The 24,280-nt window shown below is 37.3% G+C and overlaps 2 protein-coding genes across 3 annotated transcripts in view; both read left to right on the top strand.

Annotated features, from left to right (window-relative positions):
* The first annotated feature begins 359 nt into the window (after positions 1–359).
* Positions 360–24,280, top strand: part of LOC306907599 (uncharacterized protein) — a 47,541-nt gene continuing 23,620 nt past the window's right edge. The window contains exons 1-3 of one of the 2 annotated variants that reach the window (XM_079479808.1): positions 360–845; positions 924–982; positions 18,040–20,139. In XM_079479808.1, the coding sequence (XP_079335934.1) occupies positions 554–845; positions 924–982; positions 18,040–18,336 (648 nt within the window). In that variant the 5' untranslated portion in view covers positions 360–553 and the 3' untranslated portion in view covers positions 18,337–20,139. Of the gene's footprint in view, positions 846–923; positions 983–18,039; positions 20,140–24,280 lie in introns of those variants that run through there. The other variant, XM_079479809.1, reaches the window with a different exon arrangement.
* On the top strand, positions 8,931–12,056 carry msx2a (muscle segment homeobox 2a). The gene is made up of 2 exons (XM_079479378.1): positions 8,931–9,291; positions 9,851–12,056. Exons 1-2 carry the CDS (start codon positions 8,979–8,981, stop codon positions 10,306–10,308), a joined length of 771 nt encoding a protein of 256 aa, XP_079335504.1. The 5' UTR covers positions 8,931–8,978; the 3' UTR covers positions 10,309–12,056.

Below are 24,280 nucleotides of genomic sequence, written 5' to 3'. Positions count from 1 at the left end.
TGTATTACTGCAAAATTGTTGCAAAAATATCAAAAATAAATAAATCCCGGCTGCCCTAAAATGTTATATTGAAACAATTTCAAATTGAAACAGACTTTTAAATAATATCATTAACTTGTTAAAATTTTTACAATTCTACAGTGTAAAAAATACCTTATTTATTCTAAAAGGTGGAGGGGGTACTGTGAGGGGTCTCCAAAATACATTTTGCCTAGGGCCTCCAAATGATTAGAAGGTCATTTACGATGTAAAATAGATCATTTTAATACACATCAATGTGTTCCGAATTTTTAAACATGCTATAATGGGACATGCCAAACTTCGCAAATATTATCATGCAAAATACATGGCTGCCAATTACGGGCAGACAGGGGTCCTGTGATTGATTGCGCACGCGCGTAGCACATTTGAAGTGACCTGCTGAGCTCGAGCTGTGGTGATTTGAAGTTTCATTGAGCTCAACTTGCAAAAACATATTTAAAATTGTAAAAGGTATTTATTACCTTTAGTCTTATTCTGTCGACTGAATACTGTTCGTAAAGTGTCGTTAATAATGGCGTCTCAACGTAGACAACTCAACGCACCACGTTTCGGCTCGCAGTCATCCCAAACCGACAACACATTGAAGCATAACGTGCGCCATTGCAAATTAAGTAAAAACACGAAAAAAGTGACTTGTGAGTCAAGTCCCTTTACATTTGGGAAAAGTCCAGAAGTAACGCCATGCTATTCAAGAAAGGAACGAACAAACTACCTTTTGAGGTTTTATGGCTCGGCCAAGGCGAATAAAAGAGAGACTCAGATGGCAGCTGAAGGCGGGAAATCACAGCCAGCTCCCAGTAAAGGTGACTGCAGAGCATACATCCAGTCATAAACGAACAGTTCATCATACTCATTGTATATGTTTGCTCTCTTCTTCATAGGGACCCCATCTGATTATTTTGAATTCCCACCAGAAGATGTCAAATCAACAGATGAAAAGGTGAGTCTGGCAGGCCTACAGTCTGAGACCTTTGAGACATCTTCATTTTCATTGTCAAGATGTTGTATTTTGACATGGTTGTTTCAGTCCCGAACAAAACAAGACGTGTTGAGGTCAATCGAGAGAATGACAGTAGAGAACAAGGTCATCAGAGAGAGATTACTTGCCTTGAGCCAGATGAGCCAAAGCAGTTGAGGTAGGCACACCGTAAGAAGTTACAGCATTTCCACGAGTGCATTGGTTACTCGGTGTCATTTAGATGAAAGTTTAGACATGCATGCACACCTTCAGATTCAACATGTTGGAGGAACACCGTATTGGATAGCTTTTAGTAACCGATTTACATTTTTCCTGCTTTTAAACCTTCAGGTGGTTCCACGGGTAGTGTTTTTAGGACAGAATGCTATTCACATGACAGAGTCAAATGAAGTATACCATTCACCATGAATTCTACAGCAGTTGGTTGTATGTTTTTATGTGCATTTCTGACACTTGAAATGGTTGTTTTAAATTGCTAATAATATTTTAGGGTTCTTTACACAAGTTCCACACACAGGTTTAGGGTTCCATACATGTTCTGAAAGTTCCATATGCATTCTTAAAATATAAAACGACTTATTCTGATTCAAAGAAACAAACTTGAAAACCAAACTTTTGAGGAAATAGGGTACGAGTTACAGATAACCACTAGATGGCGATACTTTCATTTAGCACGAGATTTATATTTTGCTTATTCCCTTGTATTTCCAAGTAAAATGATGTGAATTTTACACTGTATCTTGTTAAACAGGCTTTATTTCTACTGTTTATAAAAAGATCGTCCCTCCATTTGTGTTTAGTGGACACGTACATTAGAGATTGACTCTGGAGAAAGTGATTTGAGAACATTCATGCCAGTTATTTAGGCTTGGTGTACTGAGCAGTACATTTATATATGTATAATATGTATATATATCGTTTTACTTTATTGATTTTCAGTTAAATCTGTCTGTGACAGTATTATGCCTTAGTTACAGTGCATGCATGTTGTAACTTTTAATAAAAAAACGTAAAACATTAAATGTTGGCACATGAAAGGCAATCATGGATCTAATTGATATAGTTTATTGATTTTGAAAAAAGTTAAAACGGCATTAAACTTTAGTAGAGACTTAATTTGCATAGAAAAATAACAGCCTAAAATTCCCAAGGAGTTGCCATTTTTTTCAACAAATGTTCAGTGAAAGGAGGTGCTTTCTCTTTATAATATGAAGGCCATCAACCATGGAGGAGGTCAAAATCAAGTTTATGTGATTTTCTTTGGGATTTGCAATTTTTGAAAAGCTTTTAGAACTTAAAATCTCATCCAGTCTGTGGAAACCCAAGCCTTTTGTGATTTACTGTTTTTCAATCATCCTGACCTACATAATGTAAAAAAACATTCTGTGCCAATCTAACCTTCATATTATATTGACTGAGTGTGGCCATGTTAAAGATTAAATCATTGTCAAATAAATGGTTGAAATCAAAAGATTTTGAGATTAGCCTTTTACAGACTGGGTCATATAGTTTAATGTAGATTTAAGCGGTTTTCCATTTTTTGTTGTTTAAAAACTTAAAGAACAGACAATATTAAATATACAAGATGTTTAAATTAAATTAACTAAATTAATCTAGTGGGCAGATCACAAATTCCAGTGGAGCAGTTTGTCCGTTAAGGGCTACTGTAGAAACTACAGAGTTAAATCCTTGCAAGGAGGCTTGTGGTGTATAGATCGAAATGGCTCATTCTAAGGTATTAAAAATATAATGCTTCATTATCAGGTCTTTATAAACCTCTGAAGACATGGTTATGTATATTATATTGTCAATAGACAGAACTACACACTGACCTTTAAAGAAAGGTATTTCTATATATAAGATATATATACATATGATATAATTTGTATACTATTTAAAATATCAATGTTAAACATTAAAAACAACATGCCCTTAGTAGGTATTTTTTCTATCACGTGTCCTCTGATAATGTCAAAGCAATCCCATGATCTTTATCTAAACTTGAAGGTAGATTTGGCATCAGACCCAACATTTTGGGCTAAGGGTTTTTAAGAGGTGGTCTTTTTAACCAGAACAGAACACTACAGTACATTTAAAGAGGAGCCTATAACATTTTTTTATTTATATAAAGTGGGTGTCAAGAACTTTAATTTCACTGGCATTTAAATTGAGATGTGTTAATCATGTTGTCAAGTCAAGTGTTTTTAATGAAGCTGTAAATTGCTTGATTATAGACATTAATGTAAAGTATATAGTTAAGGCCACCCTTCTGGGTGATTACATTTACAGTATATCCTTACTTTGTACTTTAGTTAAAGGTCACTGGATAGATGTACTGAACCCAGATTCATTCAACAGTGAATGAATACATGCTTGTTGAAAGTAGTACAAATAACTTGAGTAAAAACTAAAAGTTGTTTTGTTTCAGGCTAATTAATAACCGTCTAAACACCAATTAAATTCTAAATGCCTACAATTGTGGCTTGCAAATCAACAATTAAAAGATAGGATTATATCAAATGTGAATTGAATTGCCTTACGGCGTTGTTCTGATCTTGGTGAAAGCTTTAAGCATGCACAGAGCAATGCGCCACAGTTCTCTGTGACTGCGTGACATTAGGGCCATGCACATTTGAAATGGATTCCAACACTGAATTAAGCTGTAATTATTTTTACCACCAGGCTCATTTGAGTTTGTGTTGAAACATGCCGAGCAAGTAGAACCACACCTTCCCTTTAGCAGTGGTATGACTCCTTAGCCACAAGCAGGCATTGCTCAATTTAATTTTCACAATAATGTGCAGATTAACAGGGAAAACATCAAGTGTTCTCTCAGGGGATAAGATAGTAATGGACCACACTACATCATTGTACACAATTCCAGCTGTACCAACTTTAGTTACATCTGTGCATTTTGCGTTATTTCTTTAGTATCTTTGTAAGAATCTTGCCATCAGGAAATAGATATCCACACTTGGCGTGAACCCATGAACTCATAAAACATCAATACAATGCAAATTTTCTGTTCACCATCTTATATCACCATAAAGCCATCGCTTCTCTGACGATAAAATTCAATATTTTGTGTTTAATGACACATTACAGATTATGCTATAAAAGCCCTAGTGAGACGACATCTGCTTTTTCTTCAACTCTTTCACCTTTGCACAGGTTAGATATGGTTGGATGCATATAGAAACAATGACAGTGACTCAGAACTTACATTACTGCTCACACCTTAATTTGCATTTGCACATCCTTCACCTCGTGGCTTGTTTCCTCCTAATGGCAGTATCCATAATTGATGAAACGACACCCCTTGAACAGTTAAAATGGGTTCTATTTGAGGTATACGGGAGGAGCATCTGTTGCTAGAACACTGTTATATCATTAATAATAATTGACTCCTACAATTGTTACAGATTGTACCATCAAAATATGGCATGAGAAAAATATGACAATTCTTGTGTTGTGGTGAAGCCCAGCCGGGCCAAATTTCTGATTGTGGATGACTTTATTTAATAGATGTGAACAGTTGACCCCGGTTGAGGCAATCTCATTAAACAATGCTTCATATGGCCTTTATTTCACACTGTGACAGAGAGTCGTAAAAATTCCCTCTACCTCTTGAATTATAAAACGTTGTAAAGAAAGTCCTTCCCAGCATCAATCCACATGGTACAGTTGCTTGAGTAAAAAAAAGAAAATGGCCAGCATAATGAATCTATCGAGAATTCTTCAAACTGGATGCTCAAGAAATTCTTACACTTCATTTACTAGAAATAGTTTTGTCATCTAAACCAACAGCATACAGGTATAATTGCATATTGCTGTGAGGAAATGGAATTGTGTCAGGGCGAAGCCTTCAAGCATTTTGCATTGTGCAAGTTCTGATGCGTGTAATAAGAACCTGGATCCATCTAGCCAAGAGGTACACAGACAGACAGTCCAGCCGGTCTGAAACATTAGGCTTATCTTACTGTGAACTCTTCGTCTGTGAACTTGCAGTCACAATTCCAAGCGCAAAGTGGCTGCATGTCTGGGTAACGGCATATTTCACCATATGGGGTCTACTGGAAAACTTTATTATCAAACAAATGCTAGCAGAGTGCAATTGTCCTGAACCTCATTCTTGCTTGCCGTGAGTTGGAATATGACCGTTATGTTGCAAAAGGCCTCATCTATTACGTTGTTTTTTCTGCAATCAGAAAAATGGGGTCAAATGTGATAGTGTGTTACATCTATGAGCCGAATATTCTCGTAGTGCAGTTCAACCCTAAAGTGGGGTTGTGGGTTGCATCGAATGCTAAGTCTCTGTGGACCTGAATTGTGCGTAATGGTCTGCTTACATTCAATGTAGCCTAACCAAGAGAAATGAGAGCACTGAACAGTAAAATTGTTATGGGCTCCAAATTTCGTAATGCTGATTTGAAGCACATTCATGCGTACTGTATTTGTAGAATTTCAAATTGGATGTGTTTTATTACTTCTCGTTTCTATGATTAAATATCATTACTTTTCAGCATTTTTTTTCTGATAGAATAATGTTTTGATATGCGATAAAAAAATGAATGCAAATAATTATTCGAAAGCAAAATAAGTTTCCATGCAGTTTTAATTTAGCAATGAATCAGGTACAAATACACACTTTAATTAGCGTAGGTTACCAGAATAACTTTTGTGGTTACAAGATTTATGGCTCATAAAAGACAGACAGTTTAGAACTCCTAAAACCATTGTAACACATGTGAAATCCAATTTGAGCAACTTGACTGAAGTGCATGTTACAAAAGTGTCTTTCTCTTGGAACGGGTTGTAGAATTATGAGCCAAAGCAACCAAAAAGCATTATGAGAAAGGTATTAATCTTACGCTCCATTATCCTGTGGACTCTCTAAAAGAATACAGTGTTTTGTTACTCTTCACTTTTGAACATTTTCCCACCCTCAGACAGGAAAAACAGTTTACTTTTCGCCCGTTTCATGGCCATGGTTTCTTTATCATTTTACTCACTAACTTAAAAAGTGAAACTGCTATACTTGTATAAGCCTAAAGACCTAGGAGCCAATCTGTAAATTTAATTCTGAGTTTATTTGGCACGTCTAGTGTTTTAGTTTGTCATGCTTTGGTTTAAGCCATGTTTATATGCAACAATCACGTTGGGTGAATTGTGAGGTTTCTGTGAGCATTAAATGCCCTAGCAAGACTAGTTCATGTCAACATTCGGGACATTTTGACTTCATCGGCTTCTCCACTTTAATGAAGACATAATCACCCATTATTTGAACAGTTTCTTCACATGCGCCCTTTGTTACAATCCACCAGATCTGTTTTCCCATGCTCCTTGTACCTTTTGAATAACAATCTTTCCTTTTGCACGGTATAACCATCTGCTCTGTCTGCAGTGTCCACAGGCCACAGCAGCCAAATTCTGTCAAGGATTATTTCTTAACTTTCCTCCAGTGTTGACCCTGGACACTGTGACAGTATTGGCAGAATCACTGCACTGCTCTCTTTCCTGAATTGCATTTTTTCATCCACTCATATGTTCTCATTTTTTGTATACTAAATGACTCTGAAGGAACACTAATTTCTCAGATTTTTTAACACCTCTGCTAATCACTGTTATTATACATGGAGGGATATGTAAAGATAAATACTAAAATGATTCCCAAAGCATTTAAGTGCAGAACACAAGTGATGTGAAAACAGTGGTTCATTCAAGCTTAATGAAGCCATAAGTCAAGGTCATGGCCACAGAATTAAACCTGTCACAATTACAGAGCATGACTTCTCTGAAGCGCTGTAATAATGGTGCAGGAGCCCAGACTCGGTGGAGACACTTAAGTGTTAGTTTTGACAGGACTGACTTGTAGTTCTGCATTCTCTAGGAATCAAATAATTACCCCAGTGCGTTGCAAATCCTGCTACGGGACAAGGGAAGTTTAGTCATGTAGTTTGTCTCGTTTCAACTTTTTAGATAAACTTGATGTTTGCAGAGTTCAATTTTAAATGCGTTTTCAAAAATCCCTAGTTTTTTTACAGTACTTTTTTTTACTTTCGTAACAGTGCATGTGGCATGACAGCATGCAGCTGTCAGAATTTATGATCTCCTGCTTGACAAACAGAGAAGTTCACAACCTTTAAATTGACAGACTCTGGCTACTAAGAGTGGGCGCCATGCACTTTGTGAGGGTAGTAATTTTCCGGTATTACAGTTAAATCCTGGTAAAAAGAACCGGATTCCAGGGGTCTAATTACAAGGTGTTAATAGTAGCAACAATATAATTACTGTAATTTACATGCTAGCCCAAAGCCTTCGTTCCCCTCCAAATTAATGTTACATTTGATTTGTGAGAAGAACATTGTGCACCCTTATCAATCATATTGCTTGCTTTGTATTGTTACCTTAATACCACAATAACTATGTTATATGTCTCCTTTGCCTTATTAGAAAAATGATGTGCACCAGCCTGTAAATTATTTGAATGAAAAATCTAGAGGAATGATGTAGAGTGTTATGTATAAAATAAATCTTAAAGGGAACCCAGTTTACAGAGAGATGTATGGCTTAATACGTTATAATAGCCTTACACTACTAGCATTTGTCGTTAGAAATGCATCAAATATTTTCAATACTTTAAAAAAATCCTTAATGTAAAACTAATTTTAACCTAAGGAGGCCGCCATGTTCTTTTTCGATTACGTAAAATGGTTGGACGCACAGCTAGGCAGTCAAAATGAACAAACTAGTCGGTTATTCAGTAAATATAAGGTGCTGTAGAGTAAAATAAATATACATATAAATAATAAAAACGCTGTTTTGTGTATTTTCATACATTTTAATATTGTTGGTCAAAAACAATACACACATACATTAGAAAGATAATAATTTCGAATTGAATATATACGCGATGTTTTTAGCCATTATAAATGCATGTTATCTAGATTTTGACTGAGTCGAACGTTATTGTCTTTCTCTCTCCCTCTCTCTCTCTCTCTCTCTCTCTCTCTCATTAGCTGACAGGGCTAATATTCACGTGTGCTCTGATACAGAATAAATTACCAAACCGCAAGCATCTTATTATAGTGTTTATCAGTATATTCTCAAAGTATACGATGATGGTGGATGTTTGTTTCTTAAATAGTCTTAAGTCTTAAATACGGTAGTTTAAAGCTATGATTTAATGCGTGTTTACCTTGAACAGACGAGGATTACCGAACGCATTCTTCTTTTACGGCAGTCTGGCCGACTTGTGTCGAGCCCATAATACCGCCTCCTACTGTCCCTCTGTATTTATACATCGCGGAATGTGAATCGGGCCTAACAAAGCGCTCAGGACGTTTTTTGAATACACTGTTTACTCCACAGGATTACAATGTAAAACAGACGCTAGTATGTTAAAGAAAGAAGTCAAGTCTGAACACGGCCTATGCTGTTTTATCTTTAATATCTAAAAAGTCAATGCCATTGTTAATATATGAAGCCATATATCTCTCTTTACCCAATGTTCCTTTTAAACGAGTTAAGAATTATATCACATGCTGTCATTAATTTTACAAATAGAAATCTTATCTTGACATATTTCCTCAGTGTATGAACACCATATTATTGTTTTAACGTACAATCCCTTTATCCAAGCAGTTCAATAGCTTCCCTACAGATCTCTTCCTGATAAAACAACCACACATTTACCTCCCTGCACAATCTCGGTCTCAGTCTATCGAGTGTCTTATTTTGACAGCATTTTTAACATCGTAGGCTCCAGTTGGTGACGCGCCAAAGATGCCCAAAGATGCTGACTAAGTAGGTGACTCGCAAGGTTTTGACGCACAGCCTGCCGGCTGAGCGATGATTGGCTCAAACTTTGGATGGTCTTGTAACTTTCTGCAACGTTTTGATCAGTGTTAAAGTAAAGAGAGCACGTCTTAGGATAACGCCTTTCCCCTCCGTGTCCATGTGGAATATATATGTCGGCATGATTTCGGCTCATTTTAATGGTGAAGTGTCGTCTGATAATAATGATGATGGTCGCGGTTCACTGTCACCACCGGTCGAGCGCGCATTCCGCGCGTCATGTCTCCCGTTCAGCGTTGAAGCTCTTATGTCGAAGAAAGACTCCAGAAATGCGTCGACCTGTCAGGAAACTATCCGAAAGACATGCATTATAAATCAGGACGATCGATCAGAGGACTTTTCTGAACACTGTGTTTCTGTTAAAGAGGAGTGTGCATCCTGGATTAATAAACCTGGATTATCAACACCACCACGTAAATATCCATATCATTGTTTACTCCATAGATATTGTTTTTATATTCATGATTTTCATATTTTAAATTTTTGCTTGAGAATAATGATAATAATTAACATCGAGTTGAGGTAAATTTAACAAATGTTTTTTTTATTAGTCCGTTAAAAACTTAGAAACTCCAGCTCATAAACTTATTTAGTTATACTTAATTTATGAAATGCAACTAGATAGTTAGTTTAGTTTAATTAATTTGAATTCAAATGACTTGTAAAATCAAGTGGGATTTTTGTTTCTTCCCAAAAATCTTTTCAACCATTTTTGGTTGGGTCAAAACGATTAACCCATGGTTAAATATTAACCCATCGTAGGTTGTTTTGTCTCAAAATTCTGGGTCAAATATGATCTGGGTTTATATTTGGTCAGCCTTTTTAGGGTGTAGGCCTATAGCAGGTATGTGCTTGAAAATGATTTATTTAATAAAAACTACCGTACCGTGCAAACACCATTTAAAGTCAGGTTCAAGCTTTTGTTATATGGAACGAAGAGTTTATGAGCTAACTAATGTACTGATTTTATAGGCGCACAGAGTCCCGCAACATGCTCTCTCAGGAAACACAAGACAAACCGTAAACCTCGAACCCCTTTCACCACCACTCAGCTCTTGGCTCTTGAGCGGAGGTTTCGTCAGAAGCAATACCTGTCTATAGCAGAGCGTGCTGAATTTTCCAGTTCTCTCAGCCTGACGGAGACGCAGGTGAAGATCTGGTTCCAGAACCGCAGGGCGAAGGCCAAGCGACTGCAGGAAGCAGAGCTTGAAAAGCTCAAAATGACCTCCAAACCTATTTTGCATCCCGGCCTCACTCTGCCATTCCAACTTTGTACGCAAGCCCAGACGGCAGCACTGTTCTGTGGACAGTCATTTCCATTACACAGACATATGCTGCCCATTCCACCTGTTGGAATATACTCAACACCAGTGGGCTACAGTATGTGCAATCTCTTAAAAGATGGGTCCCGTCTAGAGGATCTTCGGTAATATTGACATTAATTATTCTAGCATGGAAATTCCCCTGGTTCATCAGCTGGACATACTGACATTTTCTAAATGTTAAATGGTGGAGACTGCGGTGTAAAGATAATTTTTAAAATATATATGATTATAGTTAGTTTATAGTTTCAAATGCAAACAGTGTGCTTTGGAGGCAAAGGAGAGTGTTTTGGACATTTTTGTTCCAGTCATTTCACTATTTTTTATCTTGTCAACCCAGGTTTAAAAAAAAGTGCACTATAAATCACGTAAATGTTCTTAAAGCGCTCTATTTATATTCACCACTTTTGTACTTGAAATACTAAAAATATAGTATTTTAGGGGTCGTATGACAATGCTAAAACAAATATTAGCGTTTGTTTTAGATGAAATGCAATGTGTATACATAATTTAAGGTTAATACCAGGCATGTTTGCATCTTTTTTTGTACCCGCCTCTCTGTAACACGCAGATTTTTTATTTATCTCATCTCTCTGAAAAGCAAGGTGTGCTATGATTGGCCAGTTAACCAGTGCGTATTGATTGGTCGAATTTGGGAGCAAAGCTATTGTGATGACAAGTACGCCGACTTCGCATTCGGGCGGTCTGTGGCACCTTATGACCCCTTTAAGATAAACTAAAGAATATCCAAGTGTTCTCAACTGTGCTATTTTGAGACGCAATGAACACGAGTGCAACTATATTTTTAGTATATTAAGTACAAAATGTATGTGTTACAATATAACTTTAAGCACAATATCAGGGTGTCCACATGGTCTTAAAATTGATTTATCTACATTTAATCATTTTTAAGAAAATTAAGGCCCTTAAAAAGAATTAAAAACTCTTAAATTCCATTTTTCAAGGTATTACATTTTGTATCATCTTTTCGTATTCGTCCTAAGAGGTCAAATGCTAAAGTTTGCCTGAATTTAATAATTGCGTAGGCGAAAGGTGGGAGGTCCATTTACACCCGATTGTTAAACAACATCGTTGACTAACGGAGAAATGCAAGTTTTTGTTCAAATGGTTTGAGGATAAAGAGAAACCATGGCTGAGGGCAGTCTCTGGGAATAACAGTGAGACGTACTGCTCTGTGATCAGCATAGCCTTGTTTCTCTCTAATAAACCTTGCATTGGGTTAGTGACTGTATAATCAAAAATTTGCGCTTTGTACATTTTGGCAATGTAAAAACAATAAATGTAAATGATTTATAAAACCTTATAAACAGAGTAATATACACTAAGCTATGATTAAGGCCAATTATCTATAACAATCTATAACCTAATTAAAATTTTAGAAAAAACTATTAAGTTAAACAATTTTGCTTGGATTTGTGAGATGTGGTTGTTTTAGGGAAAATTTATAGGGAATGAGATTGGCTCACAATTAAACCTCCCGCATGGCTAATGCTTTTTAAATTGAGCTCTTGAAAAGAGGCTTTTAAGCGTCCATGCTTATAATCAGTGGAAATGTTCAGGTTGACCTGTGTGGCTCTTCATGCTGGTGGTCCCGGGAAAGTTAATTAAAGAGTGTCATTACATGACGCATGAAAACACCGGGTCAGCCATGTCGGTTCTTAAATCTCTCTGTGTGCTACAACAGAGGAATGTGTTGACCTGTTGCATTCTCTAATGATCTTAGTCCAGTATTTTGTCAAGTTTATGATTGATTTCAGTGTTTGATGTACAGCTAGCGGTTCATTAAACCATCTAGTTTGTTAACAAATAAAAAATAGCCCGATATGATAAATCGCATATTCTTCGAATGTCCTTTGCTTTTCTGTTACAGTTAACAGAGAGGGGTTTGCCTTCCCTGCCTTGTCTACCCCTTTTAAAAAATACCATTGCCTTTGTATTGTGATGTGAATCAGAGCTTTAACTGATGTCGAATGCCAAGCTCTATGTCAACCGGACCCTTTCCTAATCGTCCATAGCTTAGTTTAACTCCACCAGTGTGAAATGGTGTATGCTGAACACACATGCACATAACATTACATGACTGGCTTCACCTTCTTTTGCTAACTTGACTGGAACATTGTTTGGCACTGACTTCTCGTTTCTCTTCAACTACATAACAATTAGGAGTTATTTCACACTCCATTACAATTCCTTTGTTTTTAAAACAAACTGCAACATTAGTTTGATAACAGATCTTTTGTAGTACAATAATTTACTTCTGGCTCAAGCGAGCAGTTTGACTCCTTAGTTGAAACTGAAAGATCTTCATGCCAAGTTTTTCCACTTAGTGGAAAGCTTTAATCCTTCGTGACTGCAGCTGGGGAGGTCTACAAAGGTGGTTTGACTATTTTTTCTTTTTTATGATTGTTTTTATTCATCCAAATTCAGCACTTTAGAACTGAGCCTCTGAAGGAGAAAATCAGAGTCATTAAATTGCCTCTCACTGACCGTAAATACTTTTTTATCCTTTGAAATATATTATCAACATACAGTAATGGTAAATACATTTCAGCAGTCACTTTGCTTGATTTTGTTTTTATTTGACAATCTAAGCATGTCTGGTAACATTAGATAAGGTGTTTTCCAGATACACAATTTCTTTGAAGTCTGTGTTAATGACAGTAGTCAATAGTCTGTGACTGAAAAACCAAGACCAAAATTATAAACTTTGTCTGTATTTAAAGTTCCACTTCTGAAAAACACTGTACTTTGAAAATCTGGAAGCAGCAGCCGCTGAAGGTCAATAATGCTTTAAAGCTGATTTCATTTCATTTGTAAATCCTATGGTTTATCTGGTAAATCCTATGTGTAGGTGTTTTGTTGGTCTTGAGGACCTTGTGGACAAAAATAAGGGACACAACTGCACTGTTGATCCTGCAGTGTTGATATGCTGACCATGTCCACTAGATGTAGCAATTTCTTAAGAAAATAAAGTCAAGCAGTCCATTTATAACACACCTGTAGTAGGGCTGCTAGATTAGATTATTTTGGCCAATATTGAGATCCCGATTATTTAACACGATTACTCATTAACCTTTAAAACAACATAGACAATAAAAACACTTTTAAACTGAAAAAGTAAATGTAAAGAAATGTCACTGCTGAACAGATGTAAAGGAACTGTGTACGGTGTGAATTTACACTACAAGAAAAGAGAGGATCCTTCCAAAATGGAGGCCAAAGTTGACGATTACAATTAATTTTCAAATGAATTGCACAGCCCCCACCTGTAGTAACAACAAACAAATCTGAGACATGAATCAAATTCATTTTTTAATAATGTTTTTAAACCTATTTAAAGCAACTATTTTAAACATTATATAACACTGGGTACAGTAGCCTAATTTCCAAACGTGACAAGCCCTGCACAGATTTATTTTTTCATTTTATAAACTAAAATAATTGGGGGGGAAATCTGACAAAGAAATATGAACACAATGCCATCGACCCCAGATGTATTTATAATCACTCGACTAGATCTCGTGCAGATGCTCAAGGCTACGTCTGCCTACCACTCACCTGTATACCTGTAGTTGTTTAATGGACTTCCATCAGAGGAACAAAACCTTAATCCGCAGTGTTTACAGAGAATATGCGAGGTAAGCCTGAAGTGCGATAAACAGCAGTAAATGTTCAAAGCAGAAATGATTGACAATGAGCACAATGGCTCTGATGGGGAGGAAGAGAAGCCAGCCGATGCCGCTGCGTTGAGCTCCACACACCTGCCAACATGACCAGTGGCTCGGCAATCTCTGCTCAGCAGAGCGTAGAGCAAAACCATTGTGAGAGAAACAAACTTCAGCCTTTGCATTTATCTCTTCACAAAGGTTTACAAAAACATGTTTACTCAAAATGAGAGGCTGGTTGAATCTGAATGTTGCATTGAAAATGAAAAGCACCGTACGATAAAAAAAAACTATTGATCAGTAACTGTGAGAATATTTCTAAAATATATCAAGTCATGCACATGAATGTAAACTGATGTTTTCTCTTCTGCTTTGCGTCAGTGTGGCGAGACCACACATTTTAACTATCCCGAATAAGAATAAACAACACGTTATGATGGAGAACATGTTTACACCAAGGAAATCCATTTGTCAGCTAAAACGCAACACAAAAGGAGTCATATTTGTGCCGCCAGTGACTTCAGTTCTCTGGAGGCTGGAGTGAAGCAGTCGTTTTATTTCAGATGGTGTCATTATGGGAAATCCCTTTATCTCGCCTTCAAAGCACTTGGGCAGGTGTTGTATGAAACAATCACTTTATTCACTCTCTTATCAGCTGGGGAATAAGAGCATCTAAAACAGTCCTCCTGGAAGATGTCTCTGTGATGTTGATGTTATGACACAAATACTGTCATTTTATTCAATCTTACTAAGTCAAATGCTTAAAGAAATTGAAATACATCCAGCTGCAAATGCTCCCAGAATCGAGCCGAGGATGGATTCCAACAGGGCAAGCTTGGGGAAAATACAATACATTACATAAGTAATAAGTACTTGTTGAAAATAAAAAAGAATACAGTGAATTTTACAATAACTGTGCTAGCACATGTATAGCACATATATGTTTATTACCTTTAAAAATGAAGGGAAAGTTGCATAGTAAAAAAGAACGGTAGTATTCTGGCATCCTGTAATATCACGTTTTTCATGTTATACAACCACCTTGTACATTTGCAGTTTATATCTGTAATTTCACAATTTCATCAGCATTTTAAAAAGTAGTAAATTTCCATCAAATTGAAGTTTTGCAGCCCAATATCATTTGTCAAGGATATCATTGTGCATACAATGAAAGTCACCAGTATTTCAGCCTTATTACAAGGGACTTAACTACTTTATAATTCAAATCATACTGAAATGTACATATGGGATCGTACAAACTTATATGAGTACATCAAAAAGATGAAGTTTTTTGTAGCTATTTTATAAGTTACTTTTTTGCATGGATCTTATCGAGTTGTGCTGACTCCCAAAAGTTTAAATAACTTTGTCAAAACTAATAGATTTGAAAGTTCACCCAAAAGTTAACTTTCTGTCATCATTTACTCACCCGCTTGGAATTTCAAACCTGTATCACAGTTTTTTTCCACAAAACAAAGATATTTGAAAAATGCTGTTAAGCAAACATCAACGGTAGGGGAAAGTGGGGTGAGTTGTGCCAGTTTTTACTCAAAGTGACTTTAAAGTGAGGCCACGATTGTAATGCCTTCAACTTAAGAATGTGCATATTTTTCAGGATGTGGTGCACCCCTGAGAACAATAACTTTTGATCTGAAATCAATTGTTTAAGAAATATAGCTTTTGGGGAAAAAGTGGTCTTGTCGCACAACTTGACCCTAATGCGGGGTAAGTTGTGCCAGTGATTTCTGAAGTAAAACAGAACATTTTAATGTTATGACCTGTAGTGCTATATGAAAGAAAGACAAATGAAATATAACATTTCTCATTCAAGGTTTATTTAGATATTGTCACCCTATTAAACTGTTGGAATAAATCACATTTTGTAGTTTTTGGGAAAACACAAAAAAATTGTATATGCTATTTGTGAATCATTTCAGGCAAAAAGGCTTTGGCAATAGATGCCTGTTGACATGCATAGAACGCTGTCTGTCAAGTATGTAATAATCTTTTGTCTCTTTAATAAGACTGTTAACTGTTATAACTGTTAGCTAAATTAAACAAATGGCAGGTAAGTCAAACACTGATGAGGCATGCCCATCTCCTCACTTCTCCAGATTATCCCTTGTGGGTATGTACGTCTAGGTGGTTTGGATCTTGGCTAACATCCCACTTCTCAATGCTGCTGGGGGAATATAAACTTCTGCTCCCTTCTGGCTGTACTACCGAGTTTATGGGGTGTGGGTAGTTTCTTGAACACATCACCTCTAGAGATGACTCCTTCATTTTCTTTTAATGTAAAGATGGGCTTTCCGTCCACAGACTTCTTACAACTTTTCCTTAAAAGCTTTGTGCTGATGTCTCCACCCTCAGCCTTCTCCACCAATCCAATGTAGTTATAGGATTTGCTTTTACCTGCAAAGCTCACAATGACAAAGTCACCAACAGACAGATCCTTGTCACCATCATCATCATCATTCTGGACAATCTGAACTCTCACAATCAGAGGTGTCGTTAAGTGGAATGGAGATGTCACTCTCTACTGACAGTCGCTTTCTTTTTGGGTTTGGACACTTTCAGAGCACCTCTCTTCTTATTTTCATTCATTTTCTGTTTTTCAGCCCTATTATTTTCTCTGTTGTGTGTGTATGTCACATAGTTTAAGTGCTAAAATGTAAGAGTACAATGTACAATTACAAATTAATAATATGAGTGTAAGTGGAGCGAGTTGTGCCACTGGCACAACTTAACCCAGGCCCCTTTGGCACAAATCAACCCACACCCACAAGTTTGAAAAACTAGCATGATCCAGCGGTTAAGAGCTAACATCATGCTAACGGCATATACTCATTGTGTAGCCTGCTAAGGCACTTAAACGTGTTAAATGTTTTTCTAAATTTGTTTCTAAATTAGTTTTTTATTGACACTACAATAAAAATCCTTGATCATTGAAATTTTACTTTGAAAGGAAAATGATGTGGTCACATGACCAATTTCTTCTATGGTTTTCCAGAAACAAGGGGTGGAACTACTTCCCCCCCGGCACAAACCACCCCACTCTCCCCAACTCATTCACTTGCATTGGTTTTGTGTCCGTACAATAGAAGTGATGGGTCCCGTTGCTGTTCGTTTAACAACTTTTTAAGAAAGTCACACAGGTTTTAAATGACCAAAAGGGGAGTAAATAATGATGACAGAATTTTCATTTTAGAGAACTTTTGAAGTTTAGATTAGATTAGATTAGATTAGATTCAACTTTACTGTCATTACACATATACAAGTACAGTGTAACGAAATGTAGTTTAGGTCTAACCAGAAGTGCAGTTAGCAAGTGCAGGATATACAGTTAAAATAAATACAGAATACAATATGAGAGAATATAATACAGTGGGCATGGACTATAAAAATATTTTGCAGTAGGAATGTTCTATGAAAATATGACAGTAGGTATATACTATGAACAATATATACAGATGGCTATATACTATGAACATTAATGTACAGGTGGATATGAACAGATAATAATTTAGACTAAAATAGTGCAAGTGACTTAGGTATGCATAAATTATTGACATTGGCCATTAAAGTTGCAGTGCAATAGGTGAGTTAATGCAGTTGTTGAAGTTACAGTGCAGTGGATGAGTTAATGCAGTTATTAAAGTTACGGTGGAGTATACGAGTTAATGCAGTTAATAGGTTGCAGTCCAGAAGATGAGTTAATGCAGTTTATAGGTTACAGAGCAGTAAGTTTAGTTCACTACAATAAAAAAATTTAGTGTATGACTTGTCGTGTGTTGATGCACTTGGTATAGAAAGATCTATATACTTTAAATGAAATTGTTAAAAAGAACAAAACTACACAAGATAAGTGAGGGATAATGTACAGGCGGCCGGTTGTTGTTGCAGAAATAAGCCAGGACAATGTGATCATGACCTGACGCGATGCAGAGGGTCTTGTATTACACTGAAGGCTTATTTCTGCGATAACAACCGACATCCCTCGTATTACACAGCTACTTGCAACACGCGAAAAAAACTGAATTGAACTTCACAATTCAGAAGATATCTCTATATTGATATATTATAATATATTAACAACCAACAATTAAACTGATGCATTTGAAAGCTTGATGTTACGTGTTTTTGTTTACTTTAGTGCAAGAAGTCATTCTGGTACCATGCTAGTCACCGATATAAAATAGGTCCTGGAGCCAAGCCAATTGAGACGCACTCCCTTCGGCTGAGGTGTGTCAGATTTGGAGACAGCACCCGCTCGTCCAGCACGCCGCAGATCACAGCACTTCCCCCATGGCTATTGCTGTCTAAGAATGTTATATTGCCTGCCTACAACGCCCCATCACAGGATGTAGAACAATCCAGCTACAGCCTTCTAATGCCAATGGTGGCATGGTGTGGGCATTGTTTTTCTGAACGAGAGCTTGCACTTCAGTGACTTTGATCTCGGGGCTGGATTTGTTCTCATGTGCAGCTTTTTTCTGTATGTGCAAGGTTAAGAGGTCTTAGCTTAGAGCCCGGTACTATTATAAATATTTCAATGCTAAAAGTGATAAAGGAAAAAAGCCAGTGAGCTAAAAATACAGCAGCTTTAAATAACCTCAACCATGAACTGCGGTTTTAGTTGCACCTTAATATACCACAGCACCGCAGAAGAACACATTGGTCTCGTTCACTAATAATTGCATAGATTTTTCGTATTTATGTCCAAATTTTAACTCTCTGCCTTATTCACAACACGTGCGTACGCACATTCATTTATTCTTAATCTTGTCATTGGCTGCATCCAAAAAACCAACTTGCGGTCTTTGCACTTGACAACTTTCATGATGTATTTCCTGTTTTTGTCCCATGTGTTCTAGTGGGCATGAAGATCCCAAGTGAGCATATAGTATTTCTAACCGATTGGACACACCTAGCTCCTGCTAAATGCTAACATTTATTACTGTGGTATTTCTGATTATGTGACAAAAAGCAGTTTTACAAAATGCATAACTCTTAAGTTTTCGCCAATAAATGTGCAACACTACGTTTTACTACGAAATATGTAATATCTAATGATATAGTCTATTAAATTTTTATAGCACTTTATTTGAATTGTATCAAAGCAGCTGTAGCCAGCGGTATTCAGGGCTAAGTGTATCCCGTTATGCATCAGGTTCTGGATGCATCGTGAGCCGTTTTACCCGGGTCTCACGAGATGTGTAAAGTGTTTCCAGTGTAAATTATACAACTACACAGCAAAATTGCCAGTGTTAAAAAATTAAGAGTGACTTTGAGAGTGTGGATTATATACATATACACTGGAAATGCTTTACACAACTGGAAATGCTTTACACAACATCTCGTGAGACCCGGGTAAAATGTCTCATGCTACATCCAGAACGTGATGCATAATAGGATACACTTAGCCCTGAATACCGCTCAGAAGCGGTATTCAAGATAGTGTGTGTTAAGGCCACAGCAATTTGGCGTTTGTAAGAGATTGGACAGACTTGCGCTTATCTTCCTGTCGCATGCATGCGCTCTCAAGTGGCCAAGACCACAAGTGGGGGTATCTGGACACAGCCCTAATGTTAGTGAATTTGGATTATTCTAAATGAACGGCCGCATGCATAAGTTAAGTCATTTGCATAAAATACACCCAGTCCATCTCCATATTAGGGCTTTCTGCCTAACCTTTCCTTTTGCAACCTGTCGTCAATTAAGTCAAAGATACTCCAGGCAACCCCACGTGACGCTGTCTACTGACGCGCTATCGCAAGTAATTCCAAGTGCACAGTCCTCAAAATCAGTTCATGCACAATAAAACACCTTTTTTTTCAGACACGCAGTTTACCGAGCTCTCGTAAGACACATGTTTTTAAGGGAGATTCAATGTATACAAACAAAATGTGTCCCCAAGGGTTTGTTGCCTGTGCTTTGAGGTCAGAATAATAATAGTGTTTTGTCCTCTCTGTAGGGCAGTGTTTGTACAGCACATTGAATTTGATGACTGTGGGAATGCTCTGGGACATTTTGTATACCACAGCATCCGCTTGAAGATGTGTATCAGTTACTGTAAGTGACATCCAGTGAATACTGATGGGATAAAACTGCATTGATCAGAGGCCACTGCAAGTAGTGTTAGGCCATGCATTCTACTGTAATCATTGACTTCAACATGTGTATGTTATAGCGTCTTATGGTAATCATTGATTTGTGTATGTTATAGAATCAATGCTTTCTTGAATTTATGCACAAAAAGTGTTGCTGCTCATTTGAGTGAATCATCAATTACTAACCTGAACTCTATGGCACATGTGACATGCAAAGATTTAGCCCCTTTCCTTCCTTTAACCAAAGAGCAATCTCTTTCACAATGGCGGTGTTTCTAGCTTGATGAGCATGGCAGAACAACAAAAAGTTTTGTTGCAAACACTACACAAATCACTTAAAGGGTAAGTTCATTCTGAAATCTAATTTGTATGCGCATTCGTTTAGGCAAAAAAGTGCAATTGTTCCTCAATATCGAAATCATCAGACATTTTGCGAAGATTCACTTATATACAGCGTGCATCTGCTTGTAAACACAGTTGCGCTTCCGGGTTGTCAGTTAGAACGCCAGCGCCTGCCCTTACCGAATGCGCATGCGTGCTCCCGTGAATGCTCACCATAGACTGACAAGACAGAGGAGAATTTATCAATTAAAGTCGTTATTTTGGTTTGCTTTTCACACCAAGTATTGTCGTCGCTTCAAAAAAAGCGGATGGACCAATTTTAAGATGTCTTATTTACTTTTCTGGACCTTGACAGCAACTATAACCATGATGAGGAGACCTTGGAAATATCTCTGATCATGTCACCTAAATATCTTTATTTGTGCTCCGAAGACGCCGGGAGGCCTCAAAACATGTTTAATGTCATGTGGGTGAGAAAAAAAACACACACATTTGATTTTGGGATAAACTTGACCTTTAACCTTTGTAAGATGCTCCTGTTTGTTACTCAGCCACTGTTCTCACCCACAGCATTATTTTTATTAATAAACTATTTTTAATTCAGCCATAGAAGTTCATGCTTGTCATTTTTGCAAAATAGCTTTACAACGCAGAGAGCATGTGGTTTATATTATTTATTTTTATTTTATCACATTTATATATAAGGGTGCTATTTGCTTTTGTAAACAATGTACTAAAATAAGGTTGTTTATCTTAGATAAATATACAGTTTAAGTAGATATTTAAAACGGGTCTTCGAGATCTGAACACCACACGAGGGTTAGTGAATTTGGAGAAACCTAAACAGCTCTTTCAAATAAGGTTATATAATAAGAGAACAGCCCAGATTGTAGGATTTAGGTTAGTGATAATTGTGAAACGGCATTGCAGTGGACATTGAGATTTTCCATCTAATTTCCATAGAAACAGCTGTTTTACGAAAGGGCGATTTCAAATGTTTCATACGATTTGAATCATCCAAAGCTGTACAGTTATTAGCAAAAAAGCAACAATGAAGCCCCACTCCTTCACTGAAAGTCAATGGGGCGAAAGCAGATTTGAATTCATAACACAAACAAATTCAAAGCAAAAGCCACTTTTTACAAATAACTACGAATTGCAATAAGATTTTGTAATTTTTGCAAATAATGCTGCACTTTATAGGCCATTTTGCAAGATGTTGCAACACTGATCCTGAAGCACTTCAGGTTTCAGTTTTTATTAAATTTGAATATTTTTTTATCAATTTAATTTTAAGAAAATTTTATTTGATTTTATATTATTTATTGTAATCAAATTATCTTACATATATAATTAAATCTTAAATATATTCGTTTAACATTTCAATTTGGTTATAAATGTTGTTTCTTTTATTTTTTAAGTTCTTCCAGACCAGTGTTGTTGACATCTCCTGAAGTGGTCCAGGGTTGTATATCATGTTTAAATAATGAATTTTTAGTTTGGTTCCACTGCGTAAATATGGCATCAGCATTTTATATGCATTTATTTTGGAATACATTGCATTGATGGCAAGTTGTTTTGTTTGTCAAAGCATCTCTTACAGGGTAAAAGGGAAGAAGGCTTTAATATTACTCATGTTGATATAAATTAAGTTGTATTTACTGGATTATGTTGGGACATGGGACACATTCAGGATGCAATGTGCCTACCCTGACACAGTTTATTCGACTCTTCCTTTTCGGAGGGGGCCGGCTGGCTCACAGAAACCCATCTGACACAAGCATTTTTTTAAACAGGGCCATATTTAGCCTGCTATTTGCTGCGTCCATTGTGAATCTGGAATTTCTACAGAAGCACTTGTAAAAAGGCACCCGGTGCAATGTTATATTAGGCTTTTCTGTCCATTCGCATGCGCTGTTTGTTTCTGTGGCGACGCCTCGAATCTCGGCAGCTCAAATCTCGTCCTTTATTCTCGACCACAAAGGAAAGGCTTGCTGCACTTGTACATGCTGGTTTAATATTATCCCATAAAAACAAGTTACACAATTTTGAATAGGAGATCTAGGCACACTATCCAATAACCAGGGGGAACTCTATAACCCTATACTATCTTGCTTTGTTGTGCTCTTTGTTATTTGCATCTGTTTTGTGCTGTGTATGACTCATGGAGATGGGTTTTGGAATTCAGGTGTTCCCTAAGGTGAGCCGATGCAAAGGAAGTGCCGCAGCATCATGTGAGAGCTCAGTGTCCTTGTTGGAGGTCTGAATGTTGGCAGCGAGTAGGAATCTCACGCTTGCATTGTGCTGCATGGTTTTGAACATCATCCAAACCAAACCAGAGGTAACAAGGTCTTACACGATCTGGGAATTAGTACCATTCGCCTTGTTTGAGCTGCTCTTCAATTCTACCAAGACGCTTGCGTTTTCCAGGAGGGAGGGCAGAGAAAACCAATTTTCCCCCTCGCTTTCGTTTATCCAAGTTCTTCAGTCTCTCATCCTCGGAGTGTGACTGTCTTGTGTGGTTGATAGAGGGCATCTGTCTGGGAATGGCAGTGATGTGATGAGATTAGTCAGATTGGACAGGCCCCACTTCAAAAACAGGCCTAAAGGGCAGTGCATTGCATCCATTCAAACATGACACAGCTTTCCCTGACACTGTCCTTCAATGGGCACAGGATTCATATTTTTGAAAGGCCAAAGCATCAACCTCTACGTTACGTTTGTTCTGCCTGCCTTGATTCTACATTCTCACACTTAGCACCATGCAGCTGATCAATCAACTTACCCCCACAAAAAATATATTTTTCTAGTGTGCTAATGAGCATATGTACTTATATTTTCAGTTTATTGTACTTTTCGGAAATATACTTAAATCACTTTCTTTCTGTTGTTCACTGGACCCCATTCGCTTGCATTGGTTTTGTGGCCCTACAGTAGAAGTGAATGGGGTCCAGTGCTTTTCGGTTACAAACTTTCTTCAAAATATTTTCTTTTGTGTTCCGCGGAAGAAAGTCACACAGGTTTAAAGATACTAAGATATTTAGTTCATCTAACCATTATGCTTTAACTGTTTGTTCAATATCTCTTCATCACTATGTCATACGTTTCATGAATAAGCCCCATAATGTCTCTAGATCTTAAACATCTAAAGCAACCTTTCCCTCCTGGAGTGGACTTTGCTCATGCCACCCAGGGGCTTCTCTGGCAGAGTGTTTGCAACATTTGGGCCTGACATGTGAATGGACTACAAGGATTAGGATGGAATCGGATTAAATGGGAAATTTGCCTGATGTCCGCTGAGATTTATCGTAGCACAATGTGTTATTGCAGCCTGAACAGCGTGGATGCAGGATGTTCGGAGCAACACGTTTTGAGTAATGCTTAACGCTGGTATGTGCCTGTTTCTACCTCATGGATCTAATCCTCACGTAACAGACTTGAAACTGAGCGACAGAGCATCATTGACAAGTTAAATGGTTAAAGACATCGCTTACCCGTGCTTTGGCATTAAGATATCAGCATGTAGAGCAGTCACGGTGCGCGCCGAGATGAAACGTGCAGCGCTGTCAGTCGACATGAGGATCTGTTGATGCTTCACCGCTGCGCCCCTCGTAGTTCCCGACCCTTTACTTATTAATCTGTCACAGCGATCGTACGTGAGCTAGAAATGCATTAGTTTGGGTAAGGCATACAGTATTGGTTGTGATTTAACCTATACATTTTAAATGAGAGGGGAGAGAGTTAATCGAAAAGGTTTGATTGCACTTCCATCATGAGAAGTACTAGGCAAGAAGCAGGAGACCTAAGCCAAAGCTCTGAATTTGTATGTTTATTGCAGTCTTGGACAGCTCTATTTGTCCGATTTTCTTATGTGTTGCCACACAACGTGTTTGGACGTTTAAGAAATATGAAAATCTTATACTGAAAAATATATCAAACAAT

This window comes from Barbatula barbatula (genome assembly GCF_947034865.1).
Source record: "Barbatula barbatula genome assembly, chromosome: 18".
NCBI classification, from domain to species: Eukaryota; Metazoa; Chordata; class Actinopteri; order Cypriniformes; family Nemacheilidae; genus Barbatula; species Barbatula barbatula.
This window is presented reverse-complemented; position numbering and strand designations above follow the sequence as displayed.